Source organism: Hemicordylus capensis, chromosome 2 (assembly GCF_027244095.1).
Source record: "Hemicordylus capensis ecotype Gifberg chromosome 2, rHemCap1.1.pri, whole genome shotgun sequence".
In the NCBI taxonomy this organism is placed as follows: Eukaryota; Metazoa; Chordata; class Lepidosauria; order Squamata; family Cordylidae; genus Hemicordylus; species Hemicordylus capensis.
In genome coordinates this window covers 391,747,819-391,769,484 of record NC_069658.1, presented here as the reverse complement: position 1 = coordinate 391,769,484, position 21,666 = coordinate 391,747,819, and the positions used below count along the sequence as shown (strand labels likewise).

At 45.0% G+C, this 21,666-nt stretch overlaps 1 protein-coding gene across 2 annotated transcripts in view; it reads right to left on the bottom strand.

The window, feature by feature from the left end:
- UBE2O (ubiquitin conjugating enzyme E2 O) overlaps positions 1 to 21,666 on the bottom strand; it is a 133,645-nt gene that overhangs the window by 6,282 nt on the left and 105,697 nt on the right. For both annotated transcript variants that reach the window (XM_053291976.1, XM_053291978.1), the window contains 8 exons: positions 18,960 to 19,468; positions 17,060 to 17,214; positions 15,296 to 15,408; positions 13,564 to 13,695; positions 11,681 to 11,770; positions 8,708 to 9,374; positions 3,335 to 3,471; positions 2,139 to 2,342 (listed from right to left, as the gene is read on the bottom strand). In XM_053291976.1, the coding sequence (XP_053147951.1) occupies positions 2,139 to 2,342; positions 3,335 to 3,471; positions 8,708 to 9,374; positions 11,681 to 11,770; positions 13,564 to 13,695; positions 15,296 to 15,408; positions 17,060 to 17,214; positions 18,960 to 19,468 (2,007 nt within the window). The remainder of the gene's footprint in view (positions 1 to 2,138; positions 2,343 to 3,334; positions 3,472 to 8,707; positions 9,375 to 11,680; positions 11,771 to 13,563; positions 13,696 to 15,295; positions 15,409 to 17,059; positions 17,215 to 18,959; positions 19,469 to 21,666) is intronic.

The window sequence follows — 21,666 nt, the reverse complement described above, 5'->3', positions numbered from 1 at the left end:
CATAATGTTTTGACACCCTGCACCCCCATAATGTGTGGGTAGTCTGCTGTCAGGGCAGAACACTGGACAGACAAGTCTAGGTTCGCCATCAGCTTTGCCAAAAGCTAAACACCTAACTACCCTCAATCTCAGTTTGTCACGTGTGCTGGCCTCAAGCAGGCACAGTTGTCCTGGTTGCCAAAACTGGCATGGAAGTACTAGCTAAAAACAACCTGCCTACTGTCCATCCCCCCACACCCCGCCCCGCTAAAAGCACCAGGTAACATCACTGCAAAGAAAGTGCTGCCTCCTAAGGTCAATTCCTCTTGAGTTCTAGCAGCAGACCTTCTGCTTCATGCCTCTGGGACCAGTTACTGCCATTTGTCTATTCTGCCTCAGGAAATCCCTTGTGCTGGGTGGACAGATGACAGAACTGGGGCCAAATAACTAGCTCTGCTTCTTCAGCCAGGGGGAGGCCCCCAATGTGCTGATGCAATTCAGCTGGATTGGTGGCAGCAACCACTATGCAAGCTGCCTCCACGAAGTAGGCTTGCAGTGGGACCTGCAGAGGAGTGAACACACAGGGGCCAGTGGACGGAAGAGTTCCTTCCTCCTTCTGCCCTCTCCTCTCAATGCATTACGATTTCTCACAGGCTTCCACTTCGTGCTCTGTTTATTAGGGCAAAACTACACATTCCTCCTGCATTGTGCATCTTCCAAGCCCAGCCACCAGTTTTCCTTTGCAAAGCAGAACTGGGAACACACAATGTTTGCACTGTTTTCCTCCAGCAATAGTTCCAGCGGCCATTTCCATCTCAAACACAGGTCCAAAATCTGAACTGGATGAAGAAAACCCTTACTTCCCACCTGGTTTCCCCACTATTAGAAATCACCACCCTGGGCTGCACTTTGCAGAAAAGCAGCATTGGCCAGGCTTGAAAGACATGGAGTGGAATGTGTAGTTCTGACCTCAGTCAAGCTTCCCCTGTGTAGTCCCTCCAACCAAGAATTTGTTCCAAATACATTTCAAGGAAGCTAATTTCCATCGTGGATCCTTTCCATTAAGGAAAGCAGAGCTAAGACCTAAATCAGCTATTATTTGCAACACAGACTCTCCCAGGTATCTTTTGGACACTGTGAATGTCGCATCTGCTGCCGTTATGGGGGAAGAGCCCCTCTCTGACAGATTGTGCTTCCCATAGCGTATGTTACTGCACATCAGCAAGCCACTCCATAATCTCATGCAGATGATATGAAAAGGCTGGACAGTCTCTCTCTCTCTCTCTCTCTCTCTCTCTCTCTCTCTCTCTCTCTCTCTCTCTCTCTCACACACACACACACACACACACACACACACACACACTCTCAATCATACATGGCAGAGTGGCATTTCTTAGGATATGTGGCAGACATTGCCCATAGCATTGCTATGGCCTGATGACCATGGCCTATATTAAAAGGTCACTAGCCAAAAGAGAAGTGCATCATATAACAGTTTCTATGTTGCCCATGACAAGTCAATTGAAGGCTAGCTGGTTATACCACAAAAAGACAAACAGCTGTTGCAAGAAACATATCCTAAAGACTTCTGCATTTTGTGTTACTAGAACAGATATATGTAATGAGGTTATGTGTGTGATTGTATTACTGAAGCTTTGTAATAAGAATCTGCTATGTATTTACAAAATATACACAATTTTTTCACAGCTTCCATGTTTACTCATAACTTAGGCAGGGGCAGGCAACCTTTGACATGCCAGCTGCTGTTGAACTACAACTCCCATCACAATAAGTTATGGCTCGGGATGATGTAGTCCAACCACAGTTGGAGTGCCAAAGGTTGCCTAATCCTAACTTTGAGCATTTATCTAAGCCAAGACTGTGAGCAGTTCTGAGAACTGGTTTCTTATGCACACACAGCCTATGGTGAACTTTAGAATCTACACACCAGAACACCACGTGCTTCTTCTGAGATTTTTGCCCAGACAGCATACCGTAATTTAGAGAAATCTCTTCCAACTGCAAGCACAGCACAACTACCTCACCTTCTGACCAAAACCACTGAAGGGAATTTGGAAGTAGAAGAAAGCAAAGCAACTTGATGCAGCTTACATCATGGGGTTTGTATGAGCCATATCAACTGCAATGATGAGCATTACCTTGCCTATCCATGTCCCCAGAAGGCTTACGCAGACCTTTCCATTGTCATACAAGTTGGGGTTCAGTCTCCCACTGCACTGGGAGAGGTAGCGGAAGAGAGGGGGGACAGCTGGGTAGATGTTGGGGAGCTGGATGTCAAACAAGAAGAGGCCATCTTCATACGGTGTGCGCGTGGGTCCTTTGACTAGTGCCGAAAAGAGATCCTGTGAAGAGGCTATATGTAAGCCCAAGTAGCAATCCCATGACAAGAAACCAGAGCTGTTGATTTCACTCAACATGAACAGGAACATGTTTAAATCACCCCATGGGGCTCTTTTCAGACTTCTATATACCTAGTGTACATTCCCAGTTGCTTCTTGCTAAGCTGAACTCTGGCAGTCAAGCCAAACTTTTCAAAGCTGGTTGAATAAAGCTTCACTTCTGCTAGCTGGTGCACTTTTTCTATATACAGCTTTTCCTATCTACATATATAGATAATCATCCACAGCCCGGGCACCTGAGGTTTTGCGTATCCATGGTTGGGCCATGTGTACCCAACCTCGGTATAGGTGGTTAAACAAAGTTTTAAAATCTGAGTATCCTAACCAATACCCTAACCGGTCATCATTTTGCTTAGCAGGACCATTTGGTGGCTTTCTTGAACAAATTTTTAAATGATTTTTTTCAAGAAAACCCCTGAAATTGGGGGCATTATGTACGGCATCACTGGACAGCCGGAGACTGGCTGAACATGACACAGCACTTTATTTCTTCAATTTCTGCTGGTTTTTTTAGCCCTTTTTCTGCCCTGCAGGAACCTAGCTCCCCTATTGCTGCTTGACTCAATGTTCCGTTATCTGCAGAAATTGGCGGGAATGGAACCCCTGTGGATAACGAGGTCCAGCACAATCAGTGGCATTATTCACATCTGCTGTACTAAGTTAGGAAGACTATAGCAGCGAAGCTGCAGTATGGAACTGGGGACGAAGACTGGGACCAGTGACAATAGTGCCATGAGGGAAACAAAATCTGCCTGAAGACAGAGTAACAGAACACCTGGAAGTGCATGATCCCCTCCTCTAAGGAACACCTTAGGAATGGAGACAGAAGCCATCGTCCTGTTCTGGGATCTGGCCTGTGTTTAGCTGGAGACCATTTTATCTGGTACATGATTCTTGGGTGAGGGCCGAGCCCACATAGGGTTTGGTTACTTTACCATTCTATCTTCAAAAGTTTTGACCATGATGCCATCTGGCAGCGAGGTTGCAAGTAGTGCCATTTCTTTCCTCACTGTGCTGAAAAACTTCTTGGCTTCGGGAGGCTGGAATTCCATTTTCTTGAAAGCATGACTATCTAATGGGGCAAGAAGAAATCAGGGCAGTAGGTTAAAGAACCTCCCACCATACACAATCATGAAATCATCTTCAAGGACATAAAAAAGTAAATTTCTGCTCTTATAACACTGGTCAGACATTATTTCACCTACATAAGAGGTGAAGGCCCGAGAGCATAGCAAAAAGATCATAGCAGACAGGGATAGCAAACAGGATGTAGGAGTTAGTTAGTTAGTTAGTTTGATTGACTGATATACCGCCCTTCCAAAATGGCTCAGGAGTTTTGCAGGAGTTCAGCGGGAAGTGTGTGTGGGAGCCTGGAACAAGCCCCTGTGATCACAAGGAGCCTGGTGGAGGAGAGAATGCAAGTACAAATCCCTCCCTCGTATTCTTGGGAAAGGCTGTTTGGACAGTTAAATAGCTGACCATTACAGCTGAGACCTATCCTTCTAATAAACTATCTAATAATAAACAGATAATAAACTACTTCTAATAAACTATCCCTAAATACTGTAAACAGCCAACAAAAACAGTATGAAGAAAGAGCAGGGGAAGGGGGACTTCCCAGTGTATTGCACAGGATGCTACATGTATCACTATCTGCCCCATGGGCAGAAGTCATGGGTGTGTGCTCGGTGCAAGGAGCTCCTGGCCCTCAGGGAACAAATTAGTTCCCTTGAGACCAAGGTGGCGGATCTGGAGAAGCTGAGAGACAGAGAGGCATGTGGAGGAGACCTTCAGGGACGTGATAGAGGCATCCCACTCCAGGGCTGGTAGCTCCTCTGCTGTCAGGGAGAATGAAGGTCTCGGGCAAGGAGGACATCGGTCTGAGGAAGCAGGAAATGCTCCTTTAGAAGGGACCCCTTCCATGAATGATGAGCCCATATCCTCTCACACAGGGGATACTCCTCTGGGGGGCGGGGGCCTCCTTGTAGCGGGTGATTTGATCATTAGAGGGATAGAGAGATGGGTTTGTGACCCGTGTGTTGACTGCACGGTGACTTGCCTGCCTGGTGCGAAGGTTGCGGACATCACGCAGCAACTAGATAGGCTCTTAGGCAGTGCTGGGGAAGAGACAGCTGTCGTGGTGTACATTGGCACCAACGATGTGGGGAAATGTAGTCGGGAGGTTCTGGAAGCCAAATTTAGGCTGATAGGTAGTGTATTGACGTCTAGGACCTCCAAGGTAGCATTCTCAGAAATGCTACTTGTTCCACATGCAAGTACAGTGAGACAGGCAGAGCTGAGGGGTTTCAATGCGTGGATGAGATGTTGGTGCCGGGAGAAGTGGTTTAGATTTGTTAGGCACTGGGATACATTTTGGGGCAAGCAAGGCCTGTACAAAAGGGACAGGCTGCACTTAAACCAAGATCGAACCAGATTGCTGGCACTTAAAATCAAAAAGGTTGCAGAGCAGCTTTTAAAATGACGCCTGGGGAATAGCCGATGGGAACTGGGCAGTATCCTGTTCAGCAAAAGCCATCCTTTAAAGTGTGAGGCTGCAAAGGATTCAGATAAAACAGAAGGGGACAGAGCAGAACAGCATAAAGAGCAGACGGGAGCCTGTGCCTGCTGGTCAAAGAGTCAAAAGAAAGATAGCATACATCAGGTGAGAGATTCAGTGTATAGGTGCTTATATGCCAATGCCAGAAGCCCCCGAGCCAAGATGGGTGAGCTGGAGTGCTTGGTTGCTAACACAGAAATAGATATAGTGGGCATAACAGAAACATGGTGGAACAGTGAGAACAAGCAGACACTGTTATCCCTGGATATAAACTCTATAGAAAGGACAGGGAGGGGCACCTTGGAGGTGGAGTAGCACTGTATGTTAAAGAAGGCATAGAATCTAACAAGCTAGAAAACCTAGGTGGACTGGAGTCCTCCACAGCAACCCTGTGGGTGACAATACAAGGCCTGAAAGGGAACGTGCTACTGGGGACATGCTATCGCTCTCGGGATCAAAACCCTGACAGTGACTGGGAGTTGCAGCAGGAAATCAGGGAGGCGTCAAGGAGAGGCAGGGCTGTAATTATGGGTGACTTCAATTACCCACACACAAACTGGGTAAATTCACAGTCAGGTCATGACAAAGAGGTAAACTGAAATTCACAGTCAGGACATGACAAAGAGGTCAGATTTCTAGATACACTAAATGACTGTACCCTAGAACAGTTGGTCTTGGAACCAACCAGAGAGAAAGCAACCTTGGTCTTAATTTTGAGTGGCACCCAGGACCTGGTGCGTGATGTCAGTGTCGACAACACTTTAGGGAACGGTGACCATAGTGTGATCAAATTCAGTATACATGCGGGGACAGAATCACCAAGGAAGTCTAACACAGACATTTGAATTTCAGAAGAGGAAACTTCTCCAAAAGGAGGAGTATGGTGAAAAGAAAGCTGAAAGGGAAAATCAGGAGAGTCACTTCGCTCCAGAGTGCATGGATTTTACTCAAAACTACAATACTAGAAGCCCCGTTAGATTGTATACCCCAAAGGAGGAAAGGTACTACTAAGTCCAGGAGGATGCCAGCATGGCTAACTGGTACTGTCAAGGAAGCCATAAAAGGGAAGAAGACTTCCTTCTGAAATTGGAAGGCCTCTGTCCAAATGAAAAGAACAGAAAGGAACACAAACTCTGGCAAAAGAAATGCAAGGTGACCATAAGGGAGGCAAAAAGAGAGTTTGAGGAACATTTAGCCAAAAGTATCAAGGGAAATAACAAAAACGTCTTTAAATATATCAGAAGCAGGAAACCTGCCAGTTAGGCGGTTGGACCATTAGACAATGAGGGAGTGAATGGGATTATTAAGGAGGATATGGAGGTTGCAGAGAAGCTAAATGAGTTCTTTGCATCTGTCTTCATGGAAGAGGATACTGAGCATATACCTGTTCCTTTTTAGGGATAAAGGCTAAAGAACTGAGTCAGATAGAAGTGACAAGAGATGATGTTCTAAAATGCCTGGAAAAACTGAAAACTAACAAATCACCAGGGCCGGATGGCATCCATCCAAGAGTCCTCAAAGAACTCAAATGTCAAATTGCCAACCTCCTTACTAAAATATATAAATTATCCTGGCAATCGTGCTCTGTACCAGAGGACTGGAGAGTAGCCAATGTAACACCGATTTTCAAAAAGGGATCCAGGGGCGATCCAGGAAATTACAAGCCGGTTAGCTTAATGTCCGTTCCAGGCAAACTGATGAAAAGCATCCTCAAGGATAAAATTGTAAAGCACACAGAAGAACAGGCCCTGCTGGGAGTGAACCAGCATGGCTTCTGCAAAGGTAAATCTTGCCTCACAAACCTTTTGGAGTTCTTTGAGAGTGTCAACAGGTGTGTAGATCAAGGTGATCCAGCTGACATAGTATACCTGGACTTCCAAAAAGCTTTTGACAAAGTTCCTCATCAAAGACTCCTGAGGAAACCTAGCAGTCAGGGGATAAGGGGACAAGTACATGTGTGCAACTGGATGAAAGACAGGAAACAGGAGATGGAGAGTTTTCACAATGGAGGGAAGTAAGAAGTGGGGTCCCCCAGGGATCTGTACTGGGACAGGTGCTTTTTAAATTTATTTATAAATGATCTAGAAGCAGGGTTAAGCAGCAAGGTGGCCAGATGTGCAGATGATACCAAACTCTTTCGGGTAGTGAAATCCAAAATGGATTGTGAGGACCTCCAAAAGGATCTCTCCAAACTGGGTGAGTGGGCGACAAAGTGGCAAATGTGGTTCAATGATGGCAAGTGTGAGGTGATACAAATTGGGATGAAAAACCCCAACTTCAAGTATATGCTGTCGGTGACTGAACAGGAGAGGGATCTTGGGGTCGTGGTGGACAGCTCGCTGAACGTGTCGACTCAATGTGTGGCAGTTGTGAAAAAGGCCAATTCCATGCTAGGGATCATTAGGAAAGGGATTGAAAATAAAATGGCTATTTTTATAATGCCCTTATACAGAACTATGGTGCAGCCACACTTGGAGTACTGGGTACAATTCTGGTCACCACATCTTAAAAAGGACAGTGTTGAACTGGAAAAGGTGCAGAAGAGGGCAACCAAGATGACCAGGGTCCTAGAGCACCTTTCTTATGAGGCAAGGCTACAACACCTGGGGCAATTTAGTTTAGAAAAAAGACGACTGCAGGGAGACATGATAGAGGTCTATAAAATCATGCATGGTGTGGAGGAAGTATAGAGAGAAATTCTTCTCCCTCTCACATAACACTAGAACCAGGGGTCATCCCATGAAATTGATTGCCAGGGAATCTAGGACCAACAAAGAGAAGTACTTCTCCACACAATGCATAATCGACTTGTGGAATTCTCTGCCACAAGATGTGGTGACAGCCAACAACCTGGATGGCCTTAAGAAGGGTTTGGATAACTTCATGGAGGAGAAGTCTGTCATCGGCTACTAGTCGGAGGGCTGTGGGCCACCTCCAGCCTCAAAGGCAGGATGTCTCCGAGTACCATTTGCAGGGGAGTAACAGCAGGAGAGAGGGCACCCCCTCATTTCCTGCCTGTGGCTTTCAGCGGCATCTGGTGGGCCACTGTGCAAAACAGGATATTGGACTCGATGTGCCTTGGGCCTGATCCAGCAGTGCTGTTCTTATGTTCTTATTTGGATGAAATAAGATGCTGGCTGGTGGAAGCAGCAAAAGCAGCTTCATATTTCTACCTCTTTATGCAAAGGTGACACAAAAGCCCCTCGTGGGAAAGAGAAAGGGCAAGGTCTTTTTAGATTGGTTAACATTTGTGTGTCTTTGGACCTAAACAATGTCCTTCCATTTATCCAGTTGTACAAATTCAAAAAACAAATCAACCCCAAAGTCTAGGCTGCCTTGGGATTGCTGTTTTGCCAAGTATGGGTTGCGTGAAACTAGCATCAGTACTCCAAAGAGTCCCATACTTTTTGTCTCTTGCCATAAGGAGGCCTATCAAGATGAACTGCAGACTGCATACTGAAGACTAGCAGCCATTTCCATCATACCACTTACTTTTCCTCCCAGGCAGGGGTGTGTGTGTGTGTGTGTGTGTGTGTGTGTGTGTGCGCGCGCGCAACTAATTGCAGGTTATGAGACATGCTGTAGAATTCTGCTTGTGTTCCACCAAGACCAAGAGTGGGAGACCAATCACAAAGTACTTCATTCCTGCCCTTCAGAAGGGCTCATATATGCAGAGAGAGAAAAGGAACAAACACAGCTTATGTTTGGTACTGTTTCCCTTAAATCACGACACAAGCATGTCAGAACTCACCTGGAGCAAACTCCAGAACAGAGAAGACTTCTCCCTTGGCACTCGTGAAGGTAACTCCAGGCTTGCCTCCACTCTGCTGGCAAAGCACTGGCGTCTCACTAGGCCATTCTGATGCCACTGGCGTCTGAGTCTGTGCCTCTCTCTCCTCCTTCTTCTCTGCCTCTGCCATGGCCTCCATCTTCTCCTCTTCCACAATAGCAACATTGTCAAGAGTCTTCTTCAGATTCTCCTGTAGCTTCTTGATATCATCCAGGAACTTCTTCTCCCTGGTAGGTTTTTCAGGTTCTACAGTTGGAGAGGTTGGGTAGCCTGTCAGCAGTTGTTCAACTGTCATGTTCTTCAGGCTCTCCAAGATCTTGATGGCCTCCTTCAGCTCTCGGAAGCTTTTCGGGGTCCCTTCTTTGCCAGACTTGTCTGCTGTCAGATCAGCAACTGCCATGGCCACAGCACCTTGCACTTGCTCCTCCACCTTTTTCACCTCTTCCACAGGTGGCTCCTCAGGCTCCACTTCCTCAATTTTTGCGTGGTCATCTTCCATGAGACCATTATCTGTCTCCCAGCTATCACTCTCATCCTCCCATTCATCAGAAGAGGCACCACTAGTGCTACCATCTATGGAGTCAAGGTCTGTCTCTTCATCCATCTCTGATTCTATGTTGTACAAGTGCTAGTAGCCAGAAAGAGAAAGGGCCTTCATTAGTCAGGAAAAAGGCTGATGAATATTGTATTTTCACTTCCCCATTTAGTGACAACATGAACTGCTTCAGTGCCATTCAGAGGGGATTGGCTATAAAAGTACTTTCCCACTCAAAATGCACTTCAGAAGGAAGCTTCTCCAGACAGACATTCAGGTGGATTGTACTTGGCTCGTATGCTGGTCTTATGCAATGCCTGTGTACAAGATTCTGAATCAGCACTTTACCCTCAAAAACTAGGGCATCTTGGGTTAACTGGAGCAGTTTATGAAAAGGCTGAAGTGAGCTGGGAGTTTTGCAACAGACTAGAGGGATGTGTGCATTAACTCTGCTAGACTGCAGATCCCAAGATGCTGAACTCCTCTATTAAGTCTCTCATTTGCTTCATAGGGCATTTATCAAATTTCTTCCTCACCACTTTTGCTAGGGTGCCTGATGTTTTGTCAGAACAATCACAGTCATGACTAAATCCCTCACTTGCACAGCGACAACCCCTGAACTAGTCATAAATGCAATTACCTTCTTCTTGCACATAGCTGTGTAAACAATTTTGATCTGAATAGTTCCCAGCTCTGCACTTCAGACTCTTCACTTCATTCTTGAACTACAGGTGGTGGTTTGTTTCCAGTGTATCCCCCCCTTCTCACCTTGGCTCTGTATCCTTCAGAAACAGTCCCTTCTTGCTTTCCACCCTGCAATCTTACACCAAAACCTAAGCCACAGGGGGATTTTGCACAAGACATATAGATACTGTTCAACATACATACTTATGCAAAATTGCCTACCCCAGACTTTTGCCACGGGGGGGGGGGGGGAGTGAGTCATTTGGGTGGCTGCCAAAGACATTTCCGGAGGAACTCCTAATGCCATGCAGTCTAGCCTACAACCACTAGCCACATTTACACCCATAATACAGAAAGGAAATGAAGGACTATTTTTAATTAACTGTATATATATTCATGACAGGTTGCCGCAGAACTGAAGCAAGACAGCTTTCATTTGTGGGAATGTACACCAGACCTCTTATTCTCCCGGTGATCCGATCACATGTGACAGGAGTGGGAATGGTGACAGCCGAGGGCTTTGCATCCCACTGCCATAGTGCAGGCACTGGACCATTCTACGGTCATGAAAGCACAACAGCTCTGCTTAGGAAAACAAAGCCTTGATTGCCAAACATTTCTGCAGATGAACAGGCTCCTGAAATAAGAGCAAACTTTGGTATGACCTGGCTATAGAAAAGGCTCGGCAGCTACCTGGAAATGAAGAGTAAAGGAATGGCAAGGGAAATGCATTGAACCCAGCAGTCTCCTCTAACTTTTCCTTGGGACAAATTTAGCTCCAATTTCATCTCTTCTCTTACCTAGAAAATCAGGTGTGCCATGGTGTATTAGGCACTTTGATCAGCTGTGGTACTGGGGGAAGGGAGTAGAGCATGCCTACACTGCAGCTTCTGAAACCAGCGAAGGCCTCACAAGAACTGCTCCCTACCACCTGCTCCTGCACCTTTCCATTCCTTAATTCTAATTTTTATTTGCATTTATTTTTCAAGTGCCTGTGTATGTGGAGACATGACAGGGCAGTGGATTTCAGTCTATGTTCTAAGAAACTCTGGGCTTCCTTGGAAACCTATCAGGGTGACCTCAATAAGATCAGTAACTACGTACAAACTTTTGAGAAGAACAGTTGGACCACAACGGCCAATGTTCCTCCTGCAAGATGTAGCCAGCGCACACTCAGTTCGTGCATGAAGACAATGAGATCCAGGCTTGCTCAGTACTCTGCTTAAACATAATGCCTGATCTAGAATACAAGCCAGAATCCTCTGCAATGTGCAGGGGTTCCTCAACAGACAAGCTAGTGGAGAGTCCCCTGGAGATGGAAGATCTGAAAACCACTGTATTAGGGTAGCAGCTTGGCTACTGATCTCCTAAATAGTTGTAAGAATATTTCAGAATAGTGCTATTGCATGCGTATGCCACCAGAATAATACAACTGTACATCTCGCTCACTAACTCAGCAGACTGTCCCAGGACAACAAAATCAGTGCCCAATTTGAGACTATCCATACATGTTTTGTAATTTGATAAGCTAGAGCAGGGAAATCCGTCCCTTCTTAAACCCTGTGGTTTTAAACACACATGCCTATCCCAACTCCCAACTGTTTTCGATACAGACACAGCCAGCCAGATGCAAGTTAAACCAGTTTTAACTGAGCAATTACCTGCAAAGCACAGGGACCAATGACAGACAGCCAAAGAAATAAATAGCAATTTACCTGTGGCAGAACAATTGTCCTGGAGTTGTCAGCCCACACAACTTCCACTTTACTGCTGAAATCCACACGAGCCACCTGTCCCACCGAGGGCTGAGGAAACAAAAGCAACAAGTCTTAGAGCCACTGTATCCCTTAGCTTCTAGAATATCAGCAGTGATTGCTTTTCTTTGGGAAAGCAAAGTGTATAAGCAAGCAGATAATGTCAACAGAGGAATTGAGCCAAAAGAAGTAGTAATGATTTCTGCTGCTGCTGAAATCCCATCTGAAGAGATTTCACTCTCAGAAGTTTTCTAAGCAAGTCCAACTCCAAGACAATAAGCCACACAACACAGAACTCTATATCACTCCACAAATCTTCCTTAGTTTCAACTTCTCTGTGAGCAATCCATTTTTAAAGTTGCTTAGACAGCTATGTAAGCTTGTAAAATTAATTTGAAAGTGTTGCCACCTTGTGGTGGCCTTAAGAATTTGCGCTTGATATCTCCTTTCGAGTTCTCTTCAGCATAGGATAACTTTCATAGCTTCATGGAGTTTGTTTATGCCCCAAGGAGCTCAGTGCAGCATGCCAGTTCTTTCCATACATTTTATTCTTACAATCACCCCATGAGGTAAATTAGACAGAGGTGGTGATTGGCCTAAGATCACCCAGTGAGCTTCATGGCCAGGAGAGGATTTGAGCCTGAGTTGCCCTAGTTCTAGTCTAACCATGCACTATGCTGGCTCCATCTGGAATCTGGTTTTATATGCTGAACCTGTTCACATTTGGCTGCCTTATAATTGTGCAAGGCTCAAAAAAACTCAGCTATCGGCAAAATCGTGTAACAAACAGTCAAATTAAAAGAGAGCACGTGAAGTAAAGTAGTACAGGTTGAGCATCTCTTATCTGGACTGCTTGGGATCAGAAGTGTTCCAGATTTCGGATTTTTCCAGATTTTTGAATATTTGCTCTCTATTGTAAGGCAGGGATGGAGGAGCCCCCTTTTCTGCCTCCTGCCAAGGGGAGGCCAGTTTAAGGGTTAACCTGAGGGAGTCCAGGTTCCTAGAGAGGCGACTGGGAAGAAACATTCGGCAGGGGCACCTTCCCTTCCAGCCCCTCCCCTGAGAAAGGAGCCTTTGTGCCTTTTCCTGCCTGTGGGATCTGCAGCCCCCCCTTGAAGAAGAGAACTTAGTGATTGCCAATGTAGGAGGGGTGCGTGGGGACCTCAGAGCCATGGGGGGAGGCGATGCAAGGGAGGAAAGCAGGGAATGGGCTTGCGACAACGGAATCAGGGGAGAAATGTCCTAGGTGGGCAATGAGGGGGATGAGATGTGTGCAGCCTTCTGAAATAAGTAAGTTAATAAGTAAGTTTTGACTGCATGTTTAAAAGCAGCAAAACTGGGAATCTGCGAGCGAGTGAGCGAAGGCGTTTTGTTTTTTGTTTTTGTTACGGCGTGGTGTCCAGATTTTGGAGCATTCCGGATTTTGGTTGTCTGGATAAGGGGTACTCAACCTGTATTATGCATGTCTGTTAATCAGCCGTTTACAAGTTTGCTTCATTGCAGGATCATGACCGAAGTGACACAATTACAAAGCAGCATGCCAGCCTTTTAGGCCATTAATTTTAGGTGGATTCTCCCCCTACTCACTGTGCTAAGTTAGTAAGCTCTTGCAGCTATTTGCTGGATTTTAATTTCCAAAGTGTTCGTTTCCAATGAGTGATCATAGCTCCTAGAAGGTCATGCATATGTGGGAAGAGAACACCCCCTTACATAAAACATGCAAGCCTGCATCTCTATTATGCTGGGCGCTATGACTGTATGAACAATGAACTGGCCTCTGCACCTTCTCACTCCTTTGGCCGCAGCTCCTGCAGCATTAGGCCCCAAGCATATACAAAACTCACCTCATTTTCACCAACTGAAGAAGCTCCATCCTCAGCATTGCCAATGCGGATCACAAAGTCAGTAGTGCGGAAGCGGAAGTCTGGGTGATCAGCGATGTCATACACACTCACATCTTCCTCCTCTCCAACCAGCTGCCCAAGAACAAACGGATTAACATCAAATCCTTGCACAGATTTTCAGATCTGTAGCATTTCCAACTCAAAATATCTATTGCTGCCCCCCAACACCCCACCAACTCCTGGCACTTCCTGCAGCTGCTGCAAAATGGTTTTTGGTACAAGGCCTCATGGACATCTGATAGGGAGATAGGAAAGTGCCTTACACAAAGTCAGACCACTGGTCTATCTAGCTCAGTACCACCTACACTGACTGGCAGTGGGCCCTCCTAGCCCTACTTGGAGATACCAAGGACTGAACCTGGGTCCTTCTGCATGAAAAGCATTTACTCTGTGCCTGAGCTAAGATCCCATCCTTTAAGGGGAATATCTTACAGTGCTCATATGCAGTCATCCATCTAAATGCACACCAAGGTGAACTCTGCTTAGCAAAGTCATGCTTGCTACCACAAGATAGGCTCTCCACCCCAAATATGATGTACAAATAAGCTCTCCAAAATCTCTATGTTTTTTGTCCTCTCTTAAATCTCCTGGCACTTCCTGTGATGTGATGCAGCTGCAGTGTGATGTTTGGCACAAGATTATAGGTGCATAGGATGTACCTATAATCTCTCAAAGAGCCCTCTGAGAAGCAATTCCAATGGGTTGGCACTCACAGCTAAGCCACTGTGTGTGCATGCATGGGGAGGGACTGTTTGGTCAAACCCAGCCGTACATCAACATCTCCTGCCACATACATAACCAGCTGAGCCTTGTTCTAGCCAAATGGAGGGAAACTGGCACGGTGCTTTTGAACAAGTGATGCCTGTATACATCCAAGGATGCAGAGTCTCACAAAAGGGACTGCACAGCACAAAAGTACACATTGGTATCAGCTCCAAGTTTCTGCATTGCACGCATGTGATGCTCCTATCCTCCCCGGCTGCATCCATGAAAAGCTAAGGGATATCTGAATACAGAATCTGACTGATTTCAAGCCTTCTACAGCAGCATGCTCCATGGTCCCATTAAACCGAGAATCGAAGTTGAGTCATTAAGGCTACAATCTTAACACACAGAGTGGGATTTAGTTCGGAGTAAACCTAGTGTGTAGTAGCATTGTGCTGAAAGTCAATAGTGCAAGTCATCAATATTTAGTATAAAGTAAGATGCAGTGAGATTAAACCAAGGGGATCTGAATGTTTACAGAAAGCTCCTAATACTTTGCTAACAGCAGGACTCTGAGCTCTTGTAGCCAAACCTGATTTGGCAGTAAAAAAAAAAAAAGCAAAATTCTACACTGGGGATTATTAAATTTAAAAAAAAAATACTTATTAGCATTTATAAAACAGACAGTATTCTTAACACATTTATAAACCACTATTTTAGAAGCTCAAAGTGGATTACAATGAATAAAGTAAAACAAACAGCAAAATAAAAGCCTAATATCAAAATACAAATCAAAGCCCTGTGTAACAAAGAGAAGGCAACCACACACCCCAACTCAGCTCATAGCTCTTAGCCTGAAAGGCCAGAAGGCAGTCAGAAGTGAAACATCTCACAATCCTTCCTAGAAGTAGCCAAGAGGGGTACAAGCTCATCCTGGTGGGTGGGAGGGAAAGAGTTTGCTCCTTACCTCGACATCATCCCCACTGGGTCTCAACTTGAACCATTTCACCACACAGGTGCGGCCAATGTGGTCACCCGACTGCACCACTCCATACATACCAGGATCCTGAGAACTCTGTGCTATTTAAGATGGAAGGAAGAAGAATACTCCAATAAGAGAAAGCACACATACGGTAGGATTCATCCTGCATTGTTTGCTTTGGCCAGTACCCAGCATTTGATTTTCCCAAGTTACTCTCTTCTTATACTGAGCTCAGATTTTCTGTAAGTGGGATCACAGCCAGGCAGCTATGCCAGCTTTCAGAGAAGGAGCACATCTCAAGAGAAGTTTACAAGCTCAGACACTTGTGCACATTTATACATTACAGTAAAGCTTTAGTGGTGCACCTGGTGGCCCCCTAGGCATGGTCAATGGGCACTTACACAGAGACCTTGCTGAAGTTAAGCAGGTCTGGCCAGTGCCTGAAGAGGTGACCACTTGGGAATACCAATAGGCTCTTGTCCGGCTACATGTCCCTGTCCCCTTTACCAAGCCGGGCTAGGCTTATCGGGTCCGGCCTCAGAGGAGGGACAGGGAGGGAGTTGAGCGTCACCTGTGCCTCCTCCGTCCCAGGCTGCTTGCTCCTTGTGTCTGCCCCGCTCCGGGGGCCCCAACACTCTTCACCAGCCTCTTTCTCATCCCCAGCTGGATCCTTATATGCCTCCTCACAGGCTATGCATTGCCCGCCCCCAATTATGGGGCCAACGCCCCTCTTTATTCCCTGTAATTGACGATCCTTTACAGCTGTTGCAATGCTTCTCCCCTCCCTTCTCCTGCTCAGACCCCCACCCTTTGGGAGGCATGCTGCTGGTGTTATCCTCACACGCCTCCCCTTTGGCCTTTTCAGGGCTCTACTCTTCCTCCACTGGAGCTGAGTCCCTGCCCGTTGGCAGCCTTTCCTCCGCTTCTCCTGGTCCGCCACCCATCCCTATTGCCTTGGGCCCCCTCACGACCCTGTCCTCGGAGCTAAGGACAGCTAGCCTCGCCGGACAGCTCCATATGATGGAAGACAGGTGAGGAAATAAATGTAGTAAATAAACCGAGCAAGCTATTTGCTAAGGGAAAGTGGCTAGCTGCAAGACGAAGTCAATTCCTTGTAATATACAAAGTATTGGGCTACTCAAACATTTAGGCTTGTAATTGGCTTCTTTTTTAATTAGCACACAGGTCATCCCTCCTTCTTGGTACCACACCAAAACTAAAAAGTTTTGAGTGAAAAAGGTCAAAACGGAAAACCAGGAGAGGACAATCTTTTCTGCAGGATGATGTGGGGAAGTGCTAAGTGTCAAATTTCTCCAATTTCTTTTCCAGAGGCTCAAATGAGTAAAAGGTAACATGACTAGGTTAACATCAGAACTGCAAACTCATACTTGTCTTCTTATCCACAAACTGTATTATGCGGGAGCAGTTCTGCAGTTAAGGCAAGACGCCATTCTAGCATTATAAATTTTTTATTTAGAATACAGTACTTATATCCTGCTTTTATTGAAGCTATTAACATAACAAGTACAAAGAACTTATGTATTATTATACATGTATCATAAGTACTAAAACAATCAGCAGGATCAAGACTGAGTTAGTCACGATTAAACTCCACTTAAATAAATGACTAACTTAAGTCCCATTGATTTCAATTCGTCACAGACGCCACTAATTTATTCTGGATAGGAAGGAACATAGGAAGCTGCTGTCTCAGACAGTACTGCAAAGGGAGCACATTTCACCAAATACCTCTTTTATCCACCACAAAATCCCCTGGGCAAAACTCATTGTTGTCCAAATGATGGACAGGAAACAGCTCATTGGAGCGAATGTTTTTCTCCACCGTGCCATCCTGCCACATCACATCAGCTGAAGTCATTGTGGTCACCACTTCTACAGCAACCCTGTGACCAAAAGAAGACAGCAAATTACTGGAGAAGCGTCTCACTTCACTGTAAGCAGAGTACAGCTAAATGAGACCCCTTGCTAATTTGGTTTCAACATTAAGACTTTATCTTAATGTTGGAGGCAGAAAGTAAAAAAAACTATATGAGAGAAAAATCTCACTGCTGAGGAAGCAGATCAACAGAAAAGATAATGACTGGGACCAAACAAATGGATTAAGCTACCACATAGCACAAAAGGTAAAAAGTAAAGGGTGTCGTTGAATCAGTGTCAACTCCTGGTGCCCACAGAGCCCTGTGGCTGTTTTTGATAGAATACAGGAGGGGTTTACCATTGCCTCCTCCTGCGCGGTATGAGACGATGCCTTTCAGCATCTTCCTATATCGCTGTTGCCCGATATAGGTGTTCCCCATAGTCTGGGAAACATACCGGCAACCTCTGGCTTGCTAGTCAAGTCATTTCCCTGCTGCGCCATTAGGTGGCTTACATAGCACGAAACCTACTCTGAATTTTCAAAGTCTGTACTACAAGATTGGTTGTAATGGTACCCTACCAACATGGTAGCCTTCTTCACATCCAACCATCAGAAGTGACCAAAAATTGTCCCAAGGTGACAGAGCCCTGATTTGAAGCATCCACCCCAGTGGATCTTGACCTTTAAAAACAACAAAAACACCTCCACACACAAACCTATTCAATACGCTCAATTCAGTGCTGAATGAACTCCATCAAAGCGCCAGTGTTTTCATGCTAGAAGCCTCCTGCTTCGTTTTCCAAAAAGGTCTATACTAGGTCATTTTCTTAATGTATTGATTAATACCAACCGTAAACAATTTGACAGAGAGTCTTTGTAGGAGTTCTTATCTCCTTGAATTTCCCTTTCTGTGTCTTGAAGCCGAGGCACTAGAAAGTGAAATGTTGTTTGCATTTACATTTGCTACAGAAGCTGTAGATGCCGCAAGAGAAAATAGCCTGGAAAGTGCTTTTCTATGGGATTTCAGGGTTATACAAGTGTAGTGTTACTCCTAGTAAACGTACTATCATCTTATTTCACATGTATGTGGGCTGAGCAACAGAATTAAAAACCAGTTCTGGCTTGAGCTTTAGCAAGTCAGAGCCCTGGCTTGTTCATCTGGAGAGCCTTGAACAATTTGGTCATAAAATAGTGCCATGGGGGCGGGCAGCAGGGAGATATTGTGTCTTTGGTCAGTCAGAATCTGCGGAGGAGTGAACTAGCAATGAAATTCTTTGATGCGACTGTATTTTTGTTGCCCTTTGGATTTTTAACTATACTTTTAAAATTCACACATGCATGGGTAGGTATGCTACTAAAATTCTGCCTAGGTTAGTAAATTTTGTGGACCGGTTTATAAGGCTGCAACAGAAGTTGAGATTTTGAAGTTATTTTGTCCCTAAGAATGAGATAAAGCTTTGAGAACTGTACCTTTAATTTGATTCATTTTAGTCAGTCTACAGAGATTTGTGAAACCTGCAAGAATTCGTGCCTCCCAGGGCAAGATCAGTAAGAAACATCACCACTTGAACTTGTTATCTTTTAAATGTGATCAAAATAGATATTTTGCACATGTCACCAAGTTAAAAAACTACTGCCAGCCTAATGAAAGGCAGACATCCTACTTTAGCATGAGCAACTTCTAAATGGAAACATATTTGTAAGTGAAAATTCAAAATTGGCAAAATTTAGTGACCTGTGTAGCTAGAGATGTATGAACTTTGACGCTACCTGTCTCCTGGTTTAAACTCCCGGGAAACCTTGGTTTTCTTTTTCTTATGCTTCCTCTTGAGGTTTTTGATGGAGAGTGGGATACTCTTCTTGCGTCCTGTGCCACTGCCACTTTGAGAAGAAGCTGTAGAGCTGGCAGAAGAGGTGACAGAACTGGTGTCATCCGTGTCATCTGCTGCTTCATCATCAGCATCCTGTTCGACTGACTGAAGTTTGTAGTCTGAGGAGCCATCATCCCGTTTCAGTACAAATGGTAGCTGCAACTGCAGCCCAGCTGCTTCACAAGGGATCCCCTTCCCAGTTTCGTCAGGATAATCTTCCTTTACCTCCTGTAAACTTACAGCACCATTGGCAGAGTCCTCTAGTTCACATTTTGCGCTGGCCTTAAGATCTTCAGATCGTAGGTCACCCGCTGCAGCAGATTCTCCTTCAGGGAGGTCAAGGGCACCCTGAGAATCCGGGGAGCATGACATGATCTTCACTATCTGCTTCTTCAATAATCTCCTCACCTACAGGGAACAAATACTGGTCATTCAACAGATGCAGGCCAGGGGAGTTGAATCAGTCACTGGCACCAATGATGCTCTTGGGTTCAACACTTAGTTGATTAAGTGTTTTGTATACAGACCATAGCCTAATGCTTCAGTATGAATTTCAAACTCAGGAAACATTCTTCTTTTAAGAGATCAGCCTACAAAACAAGCTTTTTCTCTCTGGAGAGGTCTTCCTTGCATGCTTAGAATATATCTAGAAGCAACAAGACTCTGCTTCAGGTCAGATGGGCCTTTACATGTTGTAGCATCTAGACGTGTTTTTACTAAACTTGCTCCTTGCCTTGAGGAGCTGGGCACACCATGATTATTCCTGCTTTGTGCTTTTAACTTTAACATCTGCTGCTACCACATTCATGCATGTTTGTATGATTTTTTTTGTATTTCTGTTCAAAAGCTTTCAGAAGGGTAAGGGGAAACAGGAATGAGAAGCCCATCTTTATGCAGGACCATATCTCCCCAAACCCATTAGCAGGTGTACTCATGTCCATGCCAATGAGAAGTAACATTACAAGGGCTTCCCTTTTTTACTCCAGTGCATGGCAGATGGTTTTAGATATTTTAATATGCCTGATGTGGCAATTTTAAAAGAGAAGGTCAGGTTGGGAAGGAAAAAGTAGGTAGAAACCTTGCTGAGAAAGAGGGAGTAAGTGGTGAGTTGTGACTGCTTCCCGCCCCCGCCCCCTCCAGTAGCTACTCAGCTCAAGCAGTTTGTTGGGAGGACAACAGGGAAGGAAAGAATTAGTGGAAGGCATCCAGCACAGGTGGTGCTGAGCCTATCCTGCCCATTCAGCTCTGCAAAAATGGGGCATCACTGGATTTACTGCATGCGTATTAGCCAACAACTTTCATCAGTTCAACCTGGAGAGATGGTGGTTGGCCTAATGTAGGACTCCACAGTGGAATGTGTCATTGCTATGTATAACTTGCTTTATCATGCTGAAGTTTTAATGCATTCTTGTGCCGAGACAAAGTTTAAAGAAGAGCTAGAAATAAATAATTAAGACTGCCACATGATGCATTCTTGTGTGTAGGTGCTAATCTTTTAGCAAAGTTAGGTATAAAATTTGGAATATTTTGACAAGAAGCAGTAAGGTGGCACCAGGAAATGAAAACCTTTCACCTTTGAACATTAGAAGCTTCTGCAGATATCATCTGCATGTTTTCCAACATCGCTTCACAGTCACAAGAATTAGCAAGTGACTTTCAGGAATCCTCTTTTTGTAGGAAATATTTGATAATTGCAGAAAGGACAGTTTGGGGAATAATTAGTTTTAGAAACTGGATTACATGACCTTCCTGCCTGTTATTTATTACATTTTCAGTCCACCCTCCTTACAAGCAGCTCAGGATGACCTATGGTTCTTCCTTGCCCAGATGTTTCCAACCTTAAAAAACAAAAAACAAATATACCCCTTCTGTCGCAAACCTTCAGCTCAAGTACCCCAGAGGAGATTGTGTGAGAGAAAGAAATGCATACACAAATTTAAGTGTTACAGTTATGAGATAGACTACTCCAGTCTTAATATTCTGCACATGGCTGTTTTGGAAGGCAATAATTTTCTTTACTGAAGAAAATCCTTTATGTAAACCACCTTTGCCTGCACGACATGGGTGCCATCAAACAATGGCCCATGTGTTACTATATATTACCAGTTGCAGGGGAGTAATGGCAGGAGAGAGGGCACGCCCTCAACTCCTGCCTGTGGCTTCCAGAGGCATCTGGTGGGCCACTGTGCAAAACAGGATGCTGGACTAGATGGGCCTGATCCAGCAGGGCTGTTCTTATGTTCTTATTGTGACTTTTTACAGAAATATTCATGTCTGGTATATAACAATTAATTTTCCAGGCCATACAGATCTCTTCTATCTTCAACATTTACTCTCTGATCAGACCAATGTAATTTCTTCATATGCTGCCAACGTTTGCTTTACTGCTTACAGAACTCAGCAAGAGCTGATTGCTCTTCCATAATGTTTGGATTGTGATTTTTCAGCTGTTTGGATTGTGATTTTTCTAGTCTGCAACTGTAATAAAGATGACGCGTTAAATTGCAGATCGAATTTGAATCGAAGAATGTGCTTCTGAACCGGTTCGGTTCAGAACCGACTGGCTGGTCCAGTCCGTTTGACCGAACTGGTTCTGTGGCTAATAC